This window comes from Nasonia vitripennis, assembly GCF_009193385.2.
Source record: "Nasonia vitripennis strain AsymCx chromosome 1 unlocalized genomic scaffold, Nvit_psr_1.1 chr1_random0003, whole genome shotgun sequence".
Taxonomy (NCBI): Eukaryota; Metazoa; Arthropoda; class Insecta; order Hymenoptera; family Pteromalidae; genus Nasonia; species Nasonia vitripennis.
This window is the reverse complement of record NW_022279589.1, coordinates 1,949,775-1,975,457: the sequence shown is the minus strand read 5'-3', so window position 1 is coordinate 1,975,457 and position 25,683 is coordinate 1,949,775. Positions and strand designations below refer to the sequence as shown.

General features: G+C 37.7%; 1 protein-coding gene and 1 long non-coding RNA gene across 9 annotated transcripts in view; both read right to left on the bottom strand.

The window, feature by feature from the left end:
• The window catches only part of LOC100119226 (glycogen [starch] synthase), a 489,541-nt gene that overhangs the window by 307,323 nt on the left and 156,535 nt on the right, over window positions 1–25,683 (bottom strand). For all 8 annotated transcript variants that reach the window (XM_032601246.1, XM_031930050.2, XM_032601245.1 and 5 more), the window contains one exon: window positions 10,050–10,246. In XM_032601246.1, the coding sequence (XP_032457137.1) occupies window positions 10,050–10,246 (197 nt within the window). The remainder of the gene's footprint in view (window positions 1–10,049; window positions 10,247–25,683) is intronic.
• LOC100118504 lies at window positions 1,069–4,708 on the bottom strand. Its single transcript, XR_004227990.2, has 3 exons — window positions 3,951–4,708; window positions 1,685–3,879; window positions 1,069–1,601 (listed from the first exon to the last, which is right to left on the bottom strand). It is a non-coding gene; the product is annotated as an uncharacterized LOC100118504 (long non-coding RNA).

Below are 25,683 nucleotides of genomic sequence, written 5' to 3'. Positions count from 1 at the left end.
GTTATTCTTTCAGTTATTAATTCTACCATCTGAAATAAATTATATAGCTGCTAAACATGCTGGAATTGGTGAAGTTATAGAAGAATATAATCAGCAAGTTGAAAAACATCAATTGGAAGTGAATACAAAATTGCGTTATCTTTATAATACAACTCTTCGCAATTACTCTGGTATTGATTATATCATTGAAGAAGGGAATAAACAATTAAAAGTTCGTATAGACGAATTTCCAGATGAATTTTGATCTACTGGAAACGATGATGGAACGTCAAAGAGTAGCTGGAGAGCTGCACAAGCCAGCACGTCGGCGATACAAGAGAAGAAAATATGACATACGAGGAATAGATGAGACTTGGCAAGCTGATCTTGTAGAAATGATACCATATTCTAAAGAGAACAAAGGTTTTCATTACTTACTCACTGTCATAGATATATTTTCAAAGTATGCATGGGGCATCCCAGTCAAGTCAAAGAGTGGTAATGATGTTACTGCAGCTATGAAGTCAATACTGAAAGAAGGTCGAGTACCGAAGAATCTACAAACTGACCAAGGAAAATAATTTTACAATTCAATTTTTCAAAAACTTATGAAAAAGCACAATATACACTTATATTCTTCACATAGTAATCTTCATGCAAGCATATGCGAACGATTTAATAGAACGTTGAAAAATGCAATGTGGTTAGAATTCAGTGAACAAGGAAGCTATAAATGGTTGGGTATTTTACCCAACTTGCTCAAAGCATATAATTCGAGAAAACATCGGACAACAGGAATCGAGCGTGAAAATGTTACACAGACAAATGAGCGAGAAGTCAAGAGACGTTTTCCAAATGAAAAGTCGCCAGTGAAAAAGCCGAAATTCAAAGTAGGAGATAAAGTACGAATAAGTAGGATAACAAATGTTTTTGAAAAAGGTTAGACGCCAAATTGGTCTACGGAAATTTTCACAATAACGCGAGTTGTAAAAACAGATCCAGTAACTTACCACCTCAAAGATTATTATGATAAACCCGTCTCTGGCGGCTTATATGAAACGGAAATTCACAAAACTATGTATCCGGAAATTTTTTTCGTAGAAAAAGTTTTAAAGAAAAGTGGTAAACGTGTATATGTTTAATGGTTAGGATTCAGTAGCGATCACAATAGTTGGATAAATAAAAATGAGATTGTATGAATTACTTAAGGTTCAAATACAGAAGAAAGCAAATGTTATTATTTAATAATGTATTTATTCATGTAGATTACATACAAGTTTAAACAAATAAATAGTATTTAACAATAATCAGTCTTTATATTTCATTATTTTAGCATGTGCTGAACTTAAAAGAAGTTCCACCCTGATATGATATGAATAAACTAAGTTTATTAGCTGTGTTAGAGAGATTATTGAAAAGTTCTTGATCTTTCATGATTGCTGATGAGATCTTCCCGGGTAGAAATATTTGAAAGCTGCCTTCGATCTCAGCCACGATCTTTGTGCCGAATTTCGTCTTTACTTCCTTGAGTGCAGTCACCATGATCTTTTTCCAAGTCCGTGACTTTCTTCTTAGGCAAGAACTCGCGCTCAGCAATCTTGTTGAGTGCAGATAGATCCATTCTGAAAAGTGAAAATAAGAATGTATGTTAGTGAAAAATGTCTTATAGGTGAGAATTGAGAGAGAAATAAGAAATAGAACTTACTTATTTTAGAGTTAGGTGAGTCTTGGTCTCTTTGCACAAGGTTGGTTGTTCGCTTCGATTTCTCGAATGTGCTCTTCATCGTGCTTCGCCCGTTCATATAGCCCGTTTCCCACCACAATTTCTGCCCCTCTCCTCCACCGCGATCCCCTCCTCCGCATCCCCCTCTACTTGCATTGCAGCTTGCGCCATCTGTTCTTCCATATTTCTGTAATGTCCCCAAGGCAAAGTGTCTGTACTATGAGGCAATAAGAATCTTTTATCATCATGTGGACTTAGAGCAATTTTTTCCTGTTTTTCAGTATGCACAATGTGTAATTTTAAACAAATATTACGCTCACGTTTTATAATAACAAGATCCTGAAGGCATTTTCGATAATCTTCGAACGTGATTGATTTCTTTACAACACTAGATTTTATACCTTTGGCTTTTTTCACTGTAGCAGCTCCATTAATCAAAATACTGTACATTTTGCTTCTTAAACCAATGAATTCTGTCATAATCTTGCCACAGCATTTGTCTTTCATCAATCCAGGAACTTTTTTATTAACACGTGGAATTCCAAACCGATTATTTTCGTCATAATCCGAAGTATCAAATTTATGTATAACTTCTTTCATTACTTGATACATATCTACATCCTCAACTTCATATATTAAACTATCAGTGTTCGTATACAGGAGTTTGCATTTTTCTCCAACTCGCTTTTTCATATATGAATAATGTAAATCATATACTAATGTTTTTGACAAATATAGAATTGAGAGACCAACGTATATTGGTTTTTTGATTGTAATACTTGTCCTCTTCAGCTGTATGGCAACCAAATTTTCATCGAAGATTGCACAACTGTGAAAATTTGGCAGAGCTATGAGTGCTTCTGCTCCGTATCTGCCTGTACATTTATTTACTAATCGCACATCTACACGTTTCTGCTCACGTTCAATACACTTTCCATAGACTGCATTATTTAACAATTTGTAGAAGAGTTTTTCAAACTCATTCTTTGCCTGCTTTCTTTTTTATGTGTTAAATTCAACATATGGTTTGAGCCACGCCCTCTGCTCAAAACTCAAAATCCCATGCACCTTTTTTAATCGAAGTCCATTATCTAAGACCTGCTTAAGTGCTCGATAATAAATGACATACCGTTTCTTGTCATTCAAAGTCGTGAGAAGTCTTCTGCTTGGAACCAGGTGGTGCAAGATGTTCTGCGCAAAAAGGTAAATCCCTATGATCATCATGTATTACTTCTGGATACTCCAAGTCAACTTCAGCAAAATAGCCTATATCAGAGTCTGGCAGTGTATTGAAAAAACTTGGATTTGTCTCATAATCAATCCATTCAAATTTTCCAACTGGTAAAGGCTGTACCATTGCCCATCCATAAAGATTGTTGATATCAAAATATAAAAGAGTCTTTGTTTTCTTATCCTTCTCGTATGAAGAACCCACATATGGATTGTTTGCCTTGACATACCGATTACAACACTGACTTATTCCACCTCGAATGCCCAATTCGATAAACATTAGCATGTCAATATCTGTAAAAAGCTCCAATTCTACCTTTGTGATTTTTAAAGCTGCTGAAAAAGTTTGTCCAGGAGTCATATAAAAGTGAGCTGGACATAAATCATAGGCTTTAAGAGATGTTTTTCGAAAACTCTCGAAAACGTCGGCCAAAAGTAAAACATAGGTTTTCAGATAAAGATCTGAATATTCTCCCAACGTACTAATATTGAACTTATCCCAAACTTGGACAGCATGCTTATAGTCTTCTTCAGCAATATGAGAATCTGTTAGCTTATTATCTAATCCATTTACAAAATCATATGGAAATACACCTTTTCGTCGAAGGAGATCTATCTTTTCATTTGTAAGTCTATCTGATCGAAATTCCTTTACTGCTATCGGCACATTTTTCAGATATGATGCAAGCTTTTCCAATGATGACGGTAAAAATCGCTAAGAATCTATGAATCTAAAACTGATGTCACAGTCATCTGTATACTTCGTGAATGAAATATATGTTTCCTTATTATGTGGTATTAGAGTGACTCGTCTTTTCATCAACGTTGAAGTGGCAATCTCTTTTAAAATAAAATGAGTATCGTAATTGAGGTTATGAAAAACCACAGGAATAAATCTTGAATCCTTATAATTCATGTTACATGAGTTGTGAGCTGCACCTCTGAAACTGAAGAAGAAAATCTTAGAATTACAAAATTCTTTTACTTTATTTCATATATAATTGAGAAGACAACTTACCGCCCTGTGAGATGACAACGGTCTCGTACAGCAAGTTCTTCGCCATGGATTGGTTTTCGGCATATATGACAAGTTGTTGATCTTCGAAAAGATATATTTCCTCCAAATCGGAGAGTCTCATTGGTTTTGGATTCTTGTAGAGTACGTCAATTTTCTCACCAATTGAGATCAATTCTCGAACAAACCATGCTCAGCTGTCTCTTCTTCTTCATTTTTTCTTCTGTATGATCTATAGCCAGATAAGCTATCGTCAAAGCTGCATTTTATGTAGTACCCTATGCTGTATGGTTCATGTAGTTGGTAAGCATTCTCATTCTCAGTAGGCTTCAATAAACATTCAAAATCTGCATAAATAACAAAAGGTACTTTTTCGCTCTTACTATAATCATCAAATTTTAGAATATTATTCTTAGAGTCAGGTAAATTAATTCGAGAGTTATTCATATTTTTACAGTTATTTTCATGAATTTCTAATCTTTCTTCACTATAGAATATTTGTAAACACCTTTCACAATGGTAAGATTTTATGTTGGCTTTAGACAGTTGAGAACTCAGAAGACGAGACATGCTTTTGATCCAGACGTAATGATATTTAGGCAAGATTCCATCATCAGCACGATTATTTTCATCATGTTCATCTATGTAAAAATCTTGAATAATGAGTAGATTTACGTGTTTTTCCTTTTTTTCTGAGGAAATATGACAAGGAGATACTTCATACTTTGGTCCATATTTTCTAAGCATGTATACATTTACTGAAATATTATTTAGTTTTTCAAATTAAAAATGAAATATTTATACATGATTATTATTATTTTTATAATTACAGATCACTTAAAAAAAAATTTTTTTTTTCAATCGATAAATGTTATATCCTCTATTATTCGCGGTTTATTCAAATTTGGACGGGGTGCATCCTGCACTACCCTATTTGTTGATAGCAAGTCTCGACTCGTTCCCGGTGTCGGTTCAGCTGCTCTACTAGTGTTGCTGCTTCTTGCTGCAGGTTCAGTTACTCTAGTACTGCTGCTTCTCCCTGCAGGTGACGATTCGGCTGCTCTACTAGTGCTGCTTCTCGCTGCCGGTGTAGATTCGGCTGCTGTAGTAGTGCTGCTGCTGCTTCTCGCTGCAGGTGAGGATTCGGCTGCTCTACTGGTAGCGATGGTAGTAGTAGTAGTACTGACGCTTACGCTGCTGCTGATCCCTTGTAAACGTAGCCTGTCGCGTTTAAAAGGGATTCGGTATTCTTGAGCAGGTCTCGCGTCCTCTGAAAAAAAAGTTAAAAAATTTACTTTAATAACATATTAAATGTTACATCATAAATTATAATTAGAAATTATATTTTTTTTTGTGCATTTATTTGTGTTAGAAGATCTAGCCATCTCTGGACTCGTTTCTCCGCTTTTTCCTTTATTTTCATCACATTCACCTGTAAAGGACAAGAAATTAAAATTATTATTTTAATGCAATAAAATAAAAATAGAAAAATGAAATATGATTTACCTTGGGATATTCTTTTCCCTAGTTTACTGCTTGATTGTGCTTTGCTGCTGTTGTTGCTACTGCTTGCTTGTGCGTTGCTGCTACTGCTTGCTTGCGCGTTGCTGCTACTGCTTGCTTGGGCGTTGCTGCATTGCTGCTACTGTTTGTTTGTGCGTTGCTGCTGCTCGGTTTATCCTTATTGCTGATCGCTTGTATCTTGCAAGACGAGCAGCTTGCAGATGTGCAGCTCGACGATGATGAGCTACTGCACGAGCTCGAGCTAAAACTCGAAGTCGAACTTGAACGGCGCCTCGAAGATGATCTTGGTTGGGCGTTTTCTTGACCTTGCATCGCTCTTGGTTGAGTGTTTTCTTCTGCTCTCTCTTGAGCGCTCTCGGCTGGGTGGGAAGAGCTGTGATCTTCATCTTGAATCTGCTCTTGGAGAGGCATAAGTATTATATAACTGCTGCATAGCAGCAAATGTAATGGTGGCACTGTAACAAATAAAATATGATTATAAATAATAAATCATAATGAGAAAAGAAGAATGAATGAAAAAATATTTACGGGATTCAATAGCCTCCATGGCCCAAGAAACGTGCTCCAACATCATGAGGAGCGTCGGAGCATTACCAATCAGCCAGCGAACTCTCTCCTGGACTGTTTGCAGACTTCTTTTTCTTCTGCTGCTGCTGTTGCTTATGCTGCTTCTGTTGCTCCTTTTAAAAGCCATTTTCTTCCTTGCGTCACTTGTAACTTTTCACTATATTGGAAAAATCAAAGACTGACTTACCATAGCATGCACTGGGACTATTTATACAGGCAAACCGAAGCTTCCCTTTCCATCACATTTTCCAAAAGTCCTACGATTTGTGTAAATTTACCTCCCGAATTCTCAAGAAACATCCCTAAGATACTTTTTTCCCTCCCAGAATTTCTCAAACTCCTCCCTTGCGGAATAAATTTTAATTGAAAAAGCCCTTTCTTGTAGCTGTGCGTGGGAAGCTATGAGGTAACGATTTTCACGCGCAATCGGAAAGGTTACGCTTCTTTCTCTTCGACTGTAAATTAACTCTAAATACCGCTGCAATAGTATATTACACACCTAGTCCGGAAAAAATAAAGAATGACCCAAGATCGCATGTGTATTGCCACCCGAGGCAAAGCCAAGGGTGGCAAACATACGATCTAAGCGATGTAGCATAATTGTGTATACATTTCTCCGCAAAGGTCACACAGCCTACGCTTCTTTCTCTTGGTCAGTAAATTATCTCAAACAGAGCACTGAAAAAATCATTTTCTTTTATACCTGCTCGGGGTGTGCTGAGCGAGGGTATATTGCGCGCGAGGTGGCAAGCGGTGTATACATTTTCTTTTTTATACCTGCTCGGGGTCTACTGAGCGGGGGTGTATTGAGCGCGAGGTGGAAAGCAGTAGTATAATTGTGTATACATTTCTCCGCAAAGGTCACACAGCCTACGCTTCATTCTCTTGGTCAGTAAATTAACTCTAACAGAGCACTGTGCGACGCTGTGCCTCCCAGTACAGGTGCTGCAACACTTGACGCCTCCTACGCGCGAAGATTTTTCGTTAATCGCGGGATTTAGCGTAATCGCCGACGTTTGGGAGAATGTGGGGAAAGAAGGAAGAAGTAATCACACAAGTTATTAAGTTATATTGCACGTATATTTCGCCCAACCCTTCCCTACAAAGTGGTGGCCGTAGCCGCCCACGTACAGTAGCCACGCAGGGATTGCCGTCACACCTCTACTCTCATATACACGCGCGCGCCTCTAAGCTCTCGCCTCTGACGTCGCGTAGTCTGACCCGTCTGCTCTCTCTCTCTCTCTCTCTCTCTCTCTCTCTCTCTCTCTCTCTCTCTCTCTCTCACCCGTATTTCGGCTCGGCGCAACCCGCTCGAGTAGCTACGCGGTCGGCGCGCTCTCTCTCTCCCTCTCTCTCTCTCTCTCTCTCTCTCTCTCTCTCTCTCTCTCTCTCTCTCTCTCCCGTACGTATAATCGCGAGCACCGCGCGCTTACCGCGGCGTCGTCGGCCGAACCAACGCGGTCCCCTCTCTCTACTCTCGGGCATGCACACACGTAGCTGCGCGCTCACCAACAGCTCGCGCCAGCGGTCCCGGCACGGCGATGCCTGAACCGACGCCGGCGTAGCTATCTGCTTTCCCCCCCCCCCCCTCTCTACTCTCTCTCCCTATCTCTCTCTCTCTCTCTCTCTCTCTCTCTCTCTCTCTCTCTCTCTCTCTCTCGCTCGCTCTTCTCGGAGCTCGCGCGCACAGGCTTTACCTCGCGTTGGCAGCAAACCCGACCTGCTGCTACCGAGCAGCGAGGATTTCTCGGACGCCCCGATGCCTCTCTCTCTCTCTCTTTCTCTCTCTCTCTCTCTCTCTCTCTCTCACTCACTCACACACTCTCCCGCGTTTCGTCTGCGCTGCGCTTCTCTCTCCCTTTCTCGCTCTCGCGCACGCTGGCCCGATGCCTCGCGTGGATGATGTCGAGGTGTGCGCCCGCAACGCACACCGCTCTCTCGTCCGAGAAAGGCGGGCCTCGCTGGAACCGATCGCCTTTCCTTCCTCGCATCGAGTGAGGTTGCCGCGCAAACAATAACGCGCGATTTGCTCGGCTGCGACGTACAACGTCGCAGCTGACAAGAATCCTTTTTCTTCTTTACGCCCGCTGGGGGGGGGGGGGGGGGAGGGCTGTTGCGCGTGGGACTATTGCACGCGAGGGTAAATAGCATTCAAATATCTTGACTCGTGAAAACATTTTTCTAAAAAAAAAAGCCCAGCAGTGTATTTATTCTTAAAGAGCGCTGAAAAATGCACCTACTGTATGAGAAGGCTCTCTTTTGCGCACAGGAAATACATTGTGCACACTTTTCCTGAGAACGTGACAAGCCTGTTTTTCCTTAGATTCTATTACTTTAGAAAATATGAAGGGCTGCTCTTTCCCTCTCTCCTCAGAAAACAGCCAATGATTTTCTTCTGATCTAGAGCGAGGGCCGTGTCGGAGGAGGGACAAAAGAAAAACCTACTACACTTTTTTTTGGAGGGAAGGGGAGATGGAGATATGCTTATACACGCGACGGATTCTGGAACACTCGGAGAGAAGGATGTGGGAGGAGGGTACTACACATTTTTTGAAGGGAAGGGGAGATGAAGATTGGTTTATACACAAGACGGATTCTAGAACACTATGAGAGAGGAGGGGGTGTTCTAGAACCCGTGTGTTCCAGTATGCCTATAGCCTATCTACTTATAGATGAGTGCGGGCTCACTTATATATGGCTGAAACCGGATTATTAGCTTCCAGCTCAGTCAATGGATTTATCACTGAAAAACATTTCAATCGATGTAAGCGTTCACATTCTTTAGTGTCGCTAGGATTGCAAATTTTATTGTTTGAAGATTTTTTAACCAAGCAAAATATCACAGTCGAAGTAAATGTACTCGAAGTTATGAAAGAATTTCAGTCGCATAGCATTTTAAATTCGGAAATATTTAATTCAACGCTTGACAAATTGATAAGAGAATTTTTAGATTAAAAAAGAAAAGCATTAAATGAAGATTTTGGAAAAACGCCGCAGTATACGTTATGTACATAAATTTTGTTGATTATTATCTTATGTTTACGCGAAGCATTCGAATCGGTGATTTTGAACTGTTTAAGGAAGTTATTCCTGAAATGACAAATTTATTTTTGATGTTCAATCAAGGTAATGATTCTCGTTGGTTGGTAAAATATCATGACAATTTACTGAAAGTTGAGAAAACACATCCAGGCTTAGAAATGCAATTTAAAAATGAATTTTTCGGGATCAAAAGAACAAATAAACGTTTCTCTAGAAGTCCTGTAGATTTGACTCTCGAGCAAATAGTCAATGCGACTGCTGCGAAGAGATTGACCGGAATAACGCACATGATAAATTCGATTAATGCTCGTCAAAGTTGGTCCAAAAGACATAGTATACGTTCAACACATACGTAAAAGCTCAAAATGTTACCGGTGATCTGGAAAAACATCAGATAAAAAAAGATTCCGTTCAGTTGAAAAGTTTTATTAATTTATTGAAAAAAATTTTTAATCCTTAAAATTTAAACTTTAATCCGCTCACAAGAAAATTCCAACTAGTTTGGTAATAATGGTTCAATGGACCTCAGATACCATCTAGCGTTAAAGACGTTATTATCGATCAAGAGCAGCCTGAAGGTGCAAATCTTTATACACACTTTCATTATTATTAAAAAAGTTGTATGTTTTAAAGATCTACAATTTTTCTATTTATTTTCAAGGTGACGGCATTTTGCGTATATGTGAAGGATCAAACTCGAAATAAGACCATCAGCTTATTATTAAGAGAAGGTTTCCCATAAAAAATGTTAGACCCAAAAGTTAGACATCTTGCTGATATTACCGCATCATAGTAGATTTTTTTTAATTTACATAAAAATAGAAGAAATTGTTACAAGAGCTCTTTTTTCGCCCCTTGTGATCGACTTTTATTGTCTGTTGCATACTTACGATACATGCCAGCTTCTTGCATTATTTATGATATTCTTTTGGATGCAGGATTTTATTATAATTAAAATTAAAAATATACCTGAATTCGCTAATAAACTGACAGACAAGATACCCAAGTATTATAGCATCATTAGCTTCAACATCCATATGGGGAATACCAAAATTGCAACAATTCCATAATTCTTGTTTATATTCATCCAATTTCCATGCTGCACTACCAATATCAAATAAAATTATTTGTGGATTTCCATCGACTAACCAAGTACCCGTGATAACCTATAAACAAAGTATTATAAGAATATCAATATTTCAAGTCAAATTAATCTTTATCGTCTTATAGTTTCGATATTAAATTATTATGAGAGAATAGCATGTTAATAAATGTTTGCTGAAAGAAATAGTATATATTTATGTAGCATAGGGCGTTCGTAATGCAAGACATTACAATATTATGTAATCTTCTATTGTTAATCTTCTTTTGATCGAATCATTATGTGCGCAACTTGTAGACAAACATTCTCAAAATTCTACACCTTTGTGTGCAAAATTGTATCATGTGCTAAAGTAACGTTAAAGAGTTCAAATTTTAGCCCTAGTGGGTTAATAGTACATTATGAAACATAGAGCAAAAGTAGCAGATTTTTGCCGCTGGTTAGTTTACTGCGTAAACGAGAATATTTTTTTCCGAAGGCAGCAGTTTTTAAGGGAAAAATCTACTCTTGTTCCATTTTACATATGGTATTTTATTCCAAATCCCAACCGAGGCTACTTTTTGTCCATGAAAATAGAAACGACTATGCTGCTGGTCGGGCATCTTTTGGGTTTTTTAGCACCTGTACCTTGTGCTATGTTTTATTATGTTTGACGCCATATTCATAATCTTTATCTTTTTTATCCCGCTAATCTTCGTTAATCTCTTTGAACTGGGTCACCAAAGCTTTGAACTTTTAAACCCGTAATTCTTGTGTTTGAAAATTTATAACCAAGAAAAATTGTTTATTCAAGTGTAGAAGCTTTTACAAAGCGATATATAAGCTTTTTTAAGAATATTAGCTAGAGATCTTAGCTTATAATCTTAGTAGGAATATTTTTAGAAAAATTATTGCTTATGTATACGTAATTGAATTTTAAAAAACAGCACATTTCCAACTATCATAATCTACAACATAGTAGACTGGAAGTGCCCTTTGCTTGAAAAACTGCCAATCGAAGATCTTTCCTGCACTCACCACGTTGCATGCAGTTTTCGACCAAATGAAACTGCACCCTGTTGAAACTATCAGGGCTGATGGTATCTTGATTAAACTTTGATTAAACCTTGATGCCACCTTGATTCAACCTTGATAGTACACTGATGAAATTAAGCTGAATAGAAGAATCATTCAAATAACAAACCGAATGCAACTACATTAAAAATTATTTATATTATTGATATTATGAATATCGTAACATTTTCGAAGCTTTCATTAATAACGTTACAAATAATCTAAGTTGATTAACTATTATTTTTCGTGTCCGATACGGTCATAGTTTTTTCCGTTACATTTGATAAATGCCTGGAGTTAGCTTCATAGAAATAACATTCATAGGAAATCATGTTTTTTTCTGTAAGGCTTTGGTGCAGTTGATATATACTTTGAACTATTCTGATTTATTTTGTATGATAATATAAGTTAAAATATAGTTATAAACAAAATATTGAGGCTCTATTTATTATTAAAATGCAAATATGGCTGAAAATGTGAACAGTCACATTAGCGTATAGCCAAATTTTGAAAATAATGAATGTTTTGGGGCTCGTTAGAGTTAAAAAGTGACTTAATCAATCCAGAGTACTTTTTATTCTAAATTCGAATACAATAAACTTGCATGCAAAATTTAATCCTTCTATCTTCCTTCTATCAACGACATGGCATCGCTCTTGGTAAGTCTAGCAGCATCAACAAGTAGCTCTGCTTATTTAAGATTATTTTAATGTTGTGACGTTGCAAACGTCGCAGCCGCGTCGATACGAGGAATCTCGGTCGATTTGGCCAAGCCCTGAGTGCGCAGAAGAAACAAGCGAGTCGGCTTATTGTTGTCGTCGCCGGCCTGTCGTATAGTTCGAGGAACGAGCTAGCTAATCGTCAAGATCGGCGCGAGAATGAGCATCATTGGCGCGTGCGCGAACCTCGTCGGCGCTCGCGGTGATTGGTCCTCCGCATGTCGCAAGCCAATCAGCGGGCGCCGATGCGTGGCACTTTATCCACGAGGACTTAGAGCCAATCGGGCGCAAGCAAGAAGCGCAGGCCCGACGGGCGCGAGGGAAGAGTGAATAGACGATTGCGAGGTCCTCTTAACTAGGACAATTCGTCCGAGACCATCTTCGCGTGGGTCAGAGCAGCCGAGCCGGCCAAAGATATTTGTAAGTACCGTTCTTATCGACCTCTCGTTTATTCGGGTGACTAGGAGCCTCCTCAAAGCTAAGTTATCCGAGCCGTGCTTTCTCCACGCCTGACGTTTTATAATAATAAACAGGATCCTTCTGGCCCTGTCTATAAAGCGAGTACCCATTAACGTCACAAGGACACTCTTTTCAACTACCCTTTTCTCTCAAACATTTCACTATGAAAACGTCTGATAAAAAAATCGTGATGTACCTGTCCTACTATTTTCAAGGTCGCTTTTTCCAATGGTGTAATCAGAATTACATAAAAATGAGTTTTTTAAACATATATTTGCAAATTAATGTTAAAAAACACGAATTTTTGAGACCTGTTTTTATTTTCTTTTTGAAATTTCGATGTCTTATTGTATGTATACGATATTTAACTGTGGACGGGTGGAATCGTATCCTCGATTGTTGTACTTTCAAAAGATGTCATTACTTTTATTTTTATCATTGTCTGAACTTGCAAAATAACGACATAAACAGTTAAAATTTAGCAATTTTTCGACTTATCTTTTTTTGTCATTTAAACACGCTTTTTGTATTGAATGTGCGAAAGTCAAATAGGTACTGTGGTTTTTTGGGCCGCTGATTACGTATCTGCTATTGTTATTGCAAAATTAAATTGTTTAAACATTTTGCTTAAACAAATTATTGCTAAAAATACAATTTTTTTAAAATCTTTGCAGAATTGGAATCTACGGGAAAAAATATGTTAAAAACATCTATAGCTGATTTTAATTATTTAAATAATTGGATAAATTATTTGCAAATATCATCTACGTGCCAATGAATTGGCAGCGATTTTTTCTGAAGAACTGAAGAAATATACCATTGATTCTACGTCACAACGGGAATATGAACTGTCTTAGGATCGCTTTTATATATTTGTAGTCATTATTTTTTTCACAATGATTAACAAACGATTATCACAAAGAGATTATTGGTCTTCAAAAGCTTTGCTCGGGTCTGATGTCGTAACTCTGGCATCGTGAATTTGAAACTATAAAATCTAAGATAAATTTTAATCTAATCTAATTTAAGATAAATTTCATAAACCAGACAACGAAGAGGCAAAAGATAAGGCATGGCGTGTACGTCAAATTATAAACATTTTCAATGAAAATATTAAGATATTTGGATATTTTTGTACAGCACTTTCTATTGATGAAATGATGATAAAGTTTTACGGAAAAATTAGTTTCAAGCAATTTATTAGAGGAAAACTGATTCAATTTAGTATCAAAAACTGGCCATTATGCGGCTCGACTGGTTATTTGTTTCACTTTGATATTTACTGTGGCAGAATTGAAAAAGTTGATTTTTTACCAAAGATTACTAAAGGTAGTTGAGTAGTTTTGCAAATGCTTTAAGACTTTTTGCTCAATACTTCTCCTCTTAATAGACTTCAATATCATGTCTACTTTGATAATTTATTTACTTGCCCATTTTCAATACACACTATATAAGGGGTAATATTCCCAGGTCTGTTTGCTACTACCTCATTTTATTTATTTTATTCCAATCTATCATTCTGGGCAAGCAAACACCTTAAAAATATATACTATTAAGGTTATAAGTTTAAAGCATTGATCTTAAATCAAGCAGACGGCTAATCTAGTTACCTAGGCAACTAACCCGCAACCAATCAGAATCACATATTAAATGCTTCACAACAGAGGCCATCATTTTTTTAAGAGAGGATTCTAATCAGATGGTTTATTTATATCATGTACTTTGAGACTGTTTGGTAATGACTCGTGGATAAAAAGTTGCTCTAGGTTTAGATGGCTATCATGATGTTTGCTAGCTTATACAAATCCGCACTAAATGAAGAGTTGTTTAATTTTAATCAAAATTAATCAAGATATTACTATAAGAGGTTGGTAAATAACAACTTTTGTAAGAATCATTGTATACACATAATCGTAAACCCAAAAGCAGGTATGCAATAATTATTTGTAGTTTGCTTTTATCTAGCTTCATGTGAAAAATCTCAAACTAATTTTTCTGTAGAATGATAGAAACGAATCATAGAAATCGGAGAAACGAAGCAGAAGGCACTTACAGTAGTCAAACATAACTGTAGTAAAACACAAATATTTGCATTAATTTGAGTTTACGGTTATGCGTATAAAGAGGTTATTACAAAAGTATTTCAAATATAGTCGTATTGCCAACACTCGTAAAAGTAAGTAATAATATGTCAACTTTATTTTTACTAATATAAACTACGTCAACATTATTTTTAGGAATGATCCGAGTAGTCAAACTTTTTATTACAAGCTTTAATTATGTATTTTCATTATTTATGGGCGCAACTTGCATTTTTATAAAGCAACACACGTTCAATACCAGCTTGTAATTGTCAGATTTACTAGAGAACTAATGTAGATTACTTCTATGATTAGTTAGTAAATGATCCGAGTAGTTATATAGCTCTAGATATTAGTTTTAATCATGTTTAGCATAGGTTGATGACTGTCTTTATTTTCAGGCACTCGCCCCGTATAAAGAGTTTCAATGAAACCTCTTATACCCAAGGCGAACGCCTATTGGATTTGATCGAAAAGCTGTTTTTTCCAATTCTTAATGAGCCATTTTTTGCCAAAAGGTTTTTTCATAAAGTAATCTGGCTATTTTGTAGAAAATTAAATTTTGAACAAATTTACAGATTTAAAAATTCTAAATACCCAATTAAAAAAAGGTTTCCTATGAGCAAAGCCTAATTCACCAAAAATTAACTTTCCGTCCGTGCGCAGGACATGAGGTTCATAAGAATGACCTTATATTACACATCATACTTGCTCGTACCAACTTTTTTTGGTCAAATTTACTATATATATTAAATATACTATTGTGGAGGTGATAGATGCGTGTGTGTGGTGTGTGAGAGAGAGAGAGAGAGAGAGAGCGATGTGAAGCGTGAAGATAATAGCGAGCGACGGATTAAACCATAAACCGAGCGCTCCGAGCGAGAGGTTATGAGCGAGAACCGAGCGAACCTTTTTATAGGTTTACAAGCGCGAGCGACGGTTGAGCGAGAGAGTCTGAGAGTATGGTTGACACGTGTGCAAGATGCGGGGGCCAGCTGAGGGACTGAGAGCGACTAACGTGCAAGAGAGGGTGAAGAAAGGTCATTAGAAGGGGCAGGTATAGCCGTGCGGCTACAGATGTAAGCGAGACGTTGTAGAGTACGGATGTAGACTGACCCGAGTAAAGACGATGTATCTTATAGTTAAATTTATTTGACATTTTTAAATATACACAAGGCTCATTTATGTAATCACCCCATAATATCCTACACTATATTCCACATGATCACCATTTATTTCATCTTTAGACATACTTTTGTAGACTGATAAAGGTAGAAACTGACATTTCTTCAATACACCTAGATTAAATTCTTGAAAAAATAAACTGTTCACACTTGCTTTCATTAAATACCTGTACAATGACTATATATGTTTAACATACTTTATTCTAAGCTATCACTGAGCATATGTATATCTATATTGTAACGAGGAACAACGTCCCTCGCCACGCCGGTAATCGGGGCAGGACAGAGAGTGACGAAATAAGGAAGCACGCGCGCCTAACGATTCTCGGTCCCGGCGTCTCCTTTTGTGATTTTCTCATTTTCTCGTGAACACAAACTCATAGTATATCATAGTTATTATTACATTAGTATTTTATTTCATTAGTATACAATAGATTTATTTTTGTAAAGGCTCACTCTCTCATATTTTTCTCTTATTTCCTTTTACCTCGTTTCTGACTAAACCTTCCCTTTCCTCTATCTTCGGGAATCTTGTAATCATTTTACTTTCTTATCACTCCTTTTTATTAAAAGCACTTGCATCATCACAATATATTCTTGCAGAGCCCGTATCCTGTAAGCGTCTGTACCGTTGAGACTTGTCATTGTAGACCGCTACTTTGTCATTTCGTCCACAAAGTTTGCGCTACGCTGCTGTGGCTGACAGCATAAAGTAACTTATGTGCTTCGTTTTCTATTCAAACTAAATAATTTTGAATTGGATTTCACTCCATTTTCAAATATTTGTGGAAAGCTGTAATATAATTAAATTAAAAATATTATGTACACTAAATTAAAAAAAAACATCTATATCCGTGAAATTCAAGTATACAATTCTAAAAAAAATTTCATTCTAAACTATATTTTCGATTTCTGAATTATTTTCATTTTCATTTTGAATAGATAATCAATTGGGATGTTTGCATCTAGATAATGATACAAACAATTGCTCATGAGAAAATAATAATAAATAATTTAGAAATTTTTAATCGCGCACTATTATGCTTAAGTTTCTGATTAACATAATAATAGCTCCAACATCTATATCCGTGAAATTCAAGTATACAATTCTAAAAAAAATTTCATTCTAAACTATATTTTCGATTTCTGAATTATTTTCATTTTCATTTTGAATAGATAATCAATTGGAATGTTTGCATCTAGATAATGATACAAACAATTGCTCATGAGAAAATAATAATAAATAATTTAGAAATTTTTAATCGCGCACTATTATGCTTAAGTTTCTGATTAACATAATAATAGCTCCAATTTTTAAATTAAGTTCATGAAGTGGTAATCCTTCACGAATACTACTTAATATTTTAAACAGAAAATGTATGTAAATGTTATCATTCTGCATCGTCCAGCCGTCTGCTTCCTGCAGCATCGACCTATCGTCCTCTGGACAGACTCAAGCCCGACACCTACGTTCATCTGCATCAGGTGAGGGAGTCTAAGCTCAACTCAGTTACCTACGTTTCTCAGTATCGGTCTGAGGAGCACTTAGAGGTACTCAACCCTAGCTCCTACGTTCCTCTGCAATAGGCAGGGGAGTGAGGGATTAGTCTTAGTCTTAGTCTGTTCAGTTCAGTCTCAACTCTGGGACGTACGTTCCTCTGCATCAGTCCAAGGAGCATTTCGTATCCACTACCTAGTGGCCTTTGTCTAGCAACAGTTTTATTCAGCTGTTTCGCCTTGTCCTTCTCATCTATTCTCTCCGTAATTTCTAACCTTCTTACGAATGGTCCTTAAGGTAACACTTGAGTTCTTCTCGTTCCATTTCGTATCGCGAACAGTCACAGATGACATGCTCTGCATCAAGGTTTGTTCCTTCACATATTTCCAAAGTTCCTTTTAAGTATTGTCACCACGTCGGCTTTCTTCTTATATGTTCTTTCGTTCTGTTGCTAGAAGGTCAATAGACGGCATACTTGAGATAACGCATACTGCATCTTCTGATACTGTTCAGTAGACAGAAGCGACCCGCATTGCACTTCTCTTTTAAACTGTTGCCAGCTTTCGTGCATAGGACTTCACCAACTTAGCGTTTGCCCATATTGGGGCACCGTATAACATGATTGATGTAGTTACACTGGCTAGGAGTAACCTTCGACCCTGCGTTAGTCCACCCACATTTGGCATTAGTCGCGATAGTGCAGAACTAACTTTTGCTGCCTTATGGCTTACCCTCTTGAGATGCTGCTTAAACGTTAGTCTGGCGTCCATGGTGATGCCCAGGTACTTAATAGTCGGCTTAAAGTCTATTTTGTGTTCATCCACTGTCAGTGTTATTGTCTTTTTCTCTTTCTACCAGATATAAGGATAGCCTCCGTTTTATGGATAGCAAGCTCAAGTCTAGTCTGCTATAGCTAATCGTAGATTATACCTACTGCCTCGTTAGCGATTTCCGTCACCTCTTACTTTTACTTTACTACTACCACTACTGCAATGTCATCTGCAAATCCTACAACCGTTGCCCCTTCAAATAATTCTAGCCTAAGTACCTCATAGTACATGATGTTTCACAATAATGGGCCTAGCACTGACCTTTGTGGGACACCTCCGGTTACTTGATAGGTTTTCGTGCTGCTATCTGTGTCATACAAAAGGGTCTTTCAGGTAGCAAGACATAATCCTTCTAATATATGCGGGTACCTTTTTTTCCGTAGTGCTTCTTGCCCCAGCTGGCTGAGTTAAACGCATTTTTAACATCCAGTGTTACAATAGCACATTACTTCTTGGCTCTTCCTTTCTATCTCTTTTCTTCTATTGCAGTTCTATCGATGTCGACTACTAAGCTTACGGCGTCAAGAGTGGAGCGTTTTTTTCTGAAGCCGTATTGATATTCCGTTAGTCCACCTGATTTTTCAATGACTTGGTCCATTCATTCTAACGCCGATTATGCGCTCTTAAATCTTGACAGGGGTGTTCAGCATGCAGAGCGGTCTGTATGAGGCAGCTTCTTCAGGTGGCTTATTTCCTTTTGGTAGTAGTACTAGGCGTTGCTTCTTCCAGTTCTTAGAAAACGTCCCTTCTTCGAGACATGGATTGTATAGGACTACAAAGACATCGCGGCGTACCTGTATAGCTTGTTTCAATACAATACTTGGTATACTATCCAAGCCCGGAGCCTTGTTGTTCCCAACCCTTTTGCATGCAGCCAGTATTTCCTCTGTGGTGATTGTTGGAAAGATTTCGTCATTTGCCTACGCTCCAGAAATAGCTGTTACTTCCAGTTGAAGGGGAAACAGCGTAGTCACAATACGGTCCAGCAAGTCCGGGCTTTTAGGAGGGGGAATATAACCTGAAACGCTCTGACTTAGCTCTATTTGGAAATTATTATTTATTTTTTAGTGATCCGGGATGTCGTGGTATTTGAATCTCTTCTTATTTAGAATTTTAATTTATGTGTTGTTAATTCTTAGTATTTTGGAATCACGTGATCCATGCGAACGATACCTATGGTCGCTATGGAAACACTGTTAAAACTCCCTCCACTAGACAAGGTAATTATAGGGCAAATGTGTGCAGAACGTTCGGCAGAATATTGGAATCAACGAACTGTACGGACTTCAAGGATGCGGCAATTCTGGAACAAGTAATGCCGCTAATAGAAGAAAGAGGTTGCGATAGAAAGGCGAAAAGAATTTATTTCTCCAAGCCGTTCTCGATCGTGATCCTAAAAAGGGAAGAATGGAAGACAAGATCACACAAACTCCTCAACAACAGTCTAGTGTGGTTTGCTGACGGCTCAAAAAATGAGAACGGCGTAGGAGCAGGTGCCTGGAAAAAGGAGGACACTCAATAGGTTGTGTGCTCGCTCGACCATCATGCTACAGTTTTCCAGGCAGAATTCAGGGCCATTACAGAAGCAGCCAAATGGCTGTTGAAGAGAAGCACAGGGCGAAGAACTGTAAGCTTCTGCTTGGATAGCAGGGCAGCTTTCATGGCTCTAGATAGTATCAGTATCTCCTCAAAAGAGGTACTAAGGTGCAGACAGGCGTTAGAATCACTAGCGGAAAACAATGCGGTAAGACTGGTGTGGGTACCAGGGCACTCCGGCATGGTGGGCAACAAAAAGGCAGACAGGCTAGCGGGTAGGGGCGCGGACGGCATGCAAGCAATAGGTGCGCAGTCGCTGTCCCTACCTGCGAGATAAACAAAGCAATCAAAGACTGGCTCAACTCGCAACTGAGCGACAAATGGACTAATGCCAAAGGACTAAGACAGGCTAGAGCTTTGATGGGCAGCAGCCTACCTAAGGAGTGGCTGCGACCATTAGGGACTTAAGCAGGAATAGGCTAAGGCCGTTGCTTGGCTGACGGGACATTGGAGGGTAGGATACCACCTGTGGAACTTGGGACTAAGGGACTCCGGGAGCTGCGGGTAGTGCGAGCAAGAAACGGAGACCACCTCTCACCTGCTGTGTCATTGCCCAGCTTTCGCGGGGACAAGACAGAGCGTGTAAGGGGTTCCCATGTTGGGGTTAGAGAAGCAAAGGTAAAACAGCTTGGCATCCGTTTGCCGAGTTGCCAAAGCTATAAACAAGGGTTTATAAAGTAATTCCTTATGGTACAGGAGGCAAAGCACAATGGGATTCGCTTGAGTGCTTGACCGATACGTCCCCGTGCAGGGGCCGCCGCAGTTCACCTTCGTCGAACAGACTAAGACTAAGACTAATCCTTCGTTTTTTAACTGACTCTTTTTGTTGTTGCCCTCCCGTTGGACCTCTTTTTTTATATTCCTATCGCCATTATAATAGCTTGGTGGTCACTATTTGTTTAATAATCGCTCACCGTCCAGGAACTAACTAAGTCAATCAGGCAGCTGCTAACAAACCTGAGATCTATGCCTATGCGTTTCTTCTTTGAAATGTGTAAGAACATCCCTGGTTAACTAAGACCAAGTCAAGGAGGGCGAATGCTTCCAATAGCGCCCGTCCTCTTTCGTTCGTCCTATGGCTGCCCAGGCGTTGAAAGCGCCTGCTATCAGTACTGGTTTTCTTCCTACAGCATCCTGTACTAGCCAGTCCAACAGTTGTCTGAATGTTCTATTGGCGCGTTAGGAAAAGCATAGCAGCTGTAAATGTGTACGCCTGCGACCATAGCGCGTACGAATCCTTCATTACGTCTTGTCATTTTTTCCTTTTTTTTAATAATATGATTTATACAATAAATTCAGCAATACTGTTTCTAAAAGAGCATTAAATTGCCTACTTTATCCCGCAAGATTTTCAAGAATGACTGTCCTGTTCAATTGTTATGTTAAAACAGGTGATTTACATAAACATATAATATCTCTAAAACTAAATTATCAAAGGTTTTCAAAAAATGTATGACAATCAAAAACAGTAATATTAATTTACTGTAAAAATTTGGAACTATTTTGGCGACTAGTTTTTAAGCTAAAAATCGAAAACAAATGGGTTTTTTATATGGCACGATTACGGGAGTAAAAATCTACATGATAATAAAATTCTTTATTTTGGAAAACGATGTTTTGTGTAAACATCCCATTATATTTCGCTGAAATATTCTGCAAAAATTAATTTTTAACATCGATTGTAATCTTTGTTTATAAACACATGGATTCATCTCGGAATTAGTAATTTTTAAAAAATTTGATTTTCCAAACATTAACAATAAACATTAGCAAAGTAGCGAACTTACGTACAAACATACTTATCTCTTATTTAAAACAGAAAAATATAATTTTTTTTTATACACAAATAGTACAACTTTAGATGTATAAAAATGCTGAATGAAAATTTTCGGATGTGGTCCGGATCAGATGATGCTGGATAATCATGATAAGGACTATTCAAACGATATGATATACATACAGTTTTTTTGGTACATTTAATGTATACCAGATGCTCTTCCTTGTAGACGATGTCGCATCGATCTGGGGGTCATTCTGACACCTAGACATCGTCTACAAGAATTCGAAAGTATCTTTCGGTATATTTTATGTTTCAGCGGTACTCTTATTTGTTGGCGATGTCACGTCGACCTGGGGGTCATCCTGGTACCTGAACATCGTCTAAGAAGTTAGAAGTATTTTTCGGTATATTTTATGTTCAAGTAGTGCTATTCCCTGTAGACGACGTCGCATCGACATGGGGGTCAAGCTGGCATTTAGACATCGTCTACAAAGAGATACGATTTCAGTTCATTTGATGTATATGGTGATTTTCCGTTTAGACGATGTACCGTCAAATAGGAGTCATCCTAATACCTAGACATCGTCAACAGGAAGATACAAGTTTTATTAAGGGGTCAAGCCTGGGTTAAATCCTACAAAAAAACAAAAAGATATTCTTCTTACCAAAAAATTTTTTATTTGATGTAATTTGAAAAAAAAATTCTGTTGAAAATATATAAAATATACAACATTTTACCTAAATCAGTTTAAAGTATCGGTATGGGAGTTTAAGGGGCCGCTGAATCTTATTTTAACCTCAAAATTTCAAAATTCAATATGGCCAATATAAAATGGCGAATATTTGTCATAACCCAACCGCAGGCTCTCTCGTGAAAAGCCCCTGCTAACGCGCAACCCGCCGAACAAGCCACGCACGCTGCAGTGCTTATCACCGCGGCGCGCCGCTAGGCAGCTGCGCATTACCCACAAGTGAAGTAGCGTCGCGGAGGGCACATAAGGAGGCCGGGTCCAGCGCTGTACCTCGCCCCTCTTACAACAGCCTAATGCTGCAAGTACACGGCTCGCGTCCAATGACAACTTGTGCAAAGACTTCAGCAAATAAAACTGTTTTGTGGCAAAGGAATTTATTGCTTTCAAGTGATTTATTTCATCCCTCTTTTTTACCTACACCCCCAACCCCTTCCCACGTTTAGCAACCCATAGAAAGGAATATTTTCTTCAAGGAATGCTTTCTTCATCGGCGACTTTTTCTCCAACAGTCTTTTTCAGGATAGTTGGTGAACAAGTCCATCAGCGGCTTTATTCATAGGCGACTTTTTCTCCAACAGTCCTTTTTAGGATAGTTAATAGGTACATTAATAGATACATTGGCGACTTCTTCTTCAACATCCTTTTTAAGGCAGTTGTTGAGTAAGTCTTACTATATCGGCAACTCCTTGTTCAACTGTACTAGCCGTAATTTTGTTATTTCTAACATTTTTTGTTTGTTTTGGTTGTGCTTTCTCATATCCTACAACAATGTCTTTTCCTGCGAAAAATATCGTATCGATAGATGCGTTAATCCATTTGATATTAATACAGGACACAGCAAATCTCTTAGGAAGATCTCCAAAGAAATTTAAGATGTCTATCCTGATTATCCAACATCTTCACTGATTTGTGATACATGTAGAAAATCCTTTTACAAACTACATGATTTTTCATCTCCAAACGTCAGTATGAGTGTTGATTTTGAATCAGAGACTAACTCACCTTCGGATTCAAACACGGATGCACCTATGCAAGATGATCTTACAGATATTTTAACTGGACTTAAAAACAAATTCCAATCCCTGCCGGAGAACGATCCATTACGTGTCAGTATTCTTACTATTTTGCCCGAACACTGGGCAATACGTAAAATTATGAACCAATTTGGTGTGTCTCACAGAATGGCTCGTAAAGCAAACCAGTTAAGAGAATCAGATGGAGTTTTGGCTTCTCCTGTTGCAAAACGTGGAAAAACATTACCTGCAGAAACTACTCAGAAAGTTGAAGATTTTTACGAAAATGATTTTAACAGCAGAATTATGCCAAATAAAAAAGATACCGTCAGTATTTATTTATATGGTGAAAAAATAAAAGTGCAGAAAAGATTATTACTTACTGATATTAAGAACCTTCATAATCAATTTAAAGAACAATTTCCTGAACATCCGATTGGGCTTACCAAGTTTGCGGAACTGAGACCAAAATGTTGTGTCTTTGCAGAATCCTCTGGTACACACAATGTATGTGTATGTACGATACACCAAAATTTCAAGGCGATGATTGACGCAGTAAATATAGAAAAAATCTCATACAATATTCTGAAGAATTATAAAGATTGTGTGAATTTCGTTCTATGTGAGGATCTCAAACCAAGTTGTTATTTGAATGAATGCAAATTTTGTCCGGACATTCAAAAGTTTTCTAATTACGTTGAGAACATTATGGATGGGCACAATATTGATCAAGTCATCTTCAGCACGTGGCAATCAACCGATAGATACACTTTGATAAAACAATGCCTAACATCGCAAGAATTTATTGAAACTTTATGTTCTAGCCTAGAAAAGTTGATACCTCATCACTTCATCGCTAAGGAACAATCAAAGTTTATTTCTGGGAAGAAAAATAATCTTTCAGATGAAGAGGTTCTTGCTCAATTGGATTTTGCTGAGAACTATGCTTTTACAGCCCAAGATGCTGCACAGGCATTTCATTTTAATAATGATCAAAGTACGATTTTTCCTGCTGTTGTTTATTATAAATCTGAAGGCAAGCTAAAGCATTTCAGTACAGTATCTATGTCCGACTGTACTACTCATGATGCCACTGCAGTATACATAATGCAGCAAAAGCTTATACCTGAAATTCGCAAGGTTTGTCCCACAGTAAAAAAGGTAATATATGCTACTGATGGTGCTAAACAGCATTTTAAAAATCGTTATCAAATGAGTAGTTTAATGAGTCATAAGAGAGATTTTGGCGTTGATGCTGAATGGCACTGTTTTGCAACAGCACACGGAAAAGGTAGTTGCGATGGAGTTGGAGCGATAGTAAAGAGAGAAGCTACAAGAGCGAGCTTACAAGCTGCAAAAAATAAAGCAATTCTAGATGTTAAAGCTCTTTATTCATGGGCTAATGGGCGATCATTCAATATAAAATTTTTCTTATACACCAAAAAAGATCACGAACAAACTCGTCAATTCCTAACAAAGAGATTTAAAAACTGCCCACCTGTCACAAACATACAAATGGGGCATGGATTTATCCCAGAAAATAATGAAACGTTGAAAGTCATGCATTACTCAAATGCTAATGAACCTAGGAACAGAGTAATTTATGATATCGGCGAAAGCCATTTATCACCAGTAAAAACTCCACGAACGAGGAGCCAGAATTCATAAGAGTGCACAAAATGTCATTAAAGATTGATTCATTTGGCTAAATTATATATTTTTTTCATCCACGCAGGCGTACACATATACACAGAACAATAGAAAAATGTAAGTGCAAAAACCGCAGACAGATAATTCTAAATCTAATAGACCGGAAAAATATAAGATTCATGTGCAAAATACTGATTCCGATAATACATTTATAACCATTTACCTCACAAACCCCCATATCGATACTTTAAATTGATCTAAAATTATTTGTTGCGGTAAAATTGGTTTGGTGGTGGTACAATGTCCGCCATTTTGGATCCACCATTTCGAATTTTGAAATGTCGAGGTTAAAATAAGATTTAGTGACCCTGAAAACCCCCATATCGATACTTTAAACTGATCAAAAATCATTTGTTGCGGTAAAATGGGTTTGGTGGAGGTATAATGTCCACCATTTTGATTCCGCCATTTTTGATTTTGGAATTCCGTCAGCATTGTCAATAATATGTCCTATCATGAGTTGTACATGCTTTTTGGTGGGATATTTCACAAATTAGAACATTTTTACTATTGTTTTTGTTGAATGTGCTATGAAAACGTGGGTTTCAGGCTCCATATTTTATGCGCCACATTGGATTTTTGAAAAGGCCAGAACTTTTTCAAAAGCCCTTGACCAGACGATCATTTTGAGACCTCAAACGTCTTGTTAGGTTAACCCAAATTTTGGGTGCACTGATGGTCCGGTTGACGTGAAACGTCCCATATATATATATATATATATATATATATATATATATATATATATATATATATATATATATATATAGCTCATGAATAACATACAGCAATACAACTTATTTTGTTTAAAATCATGTAACTTATACTG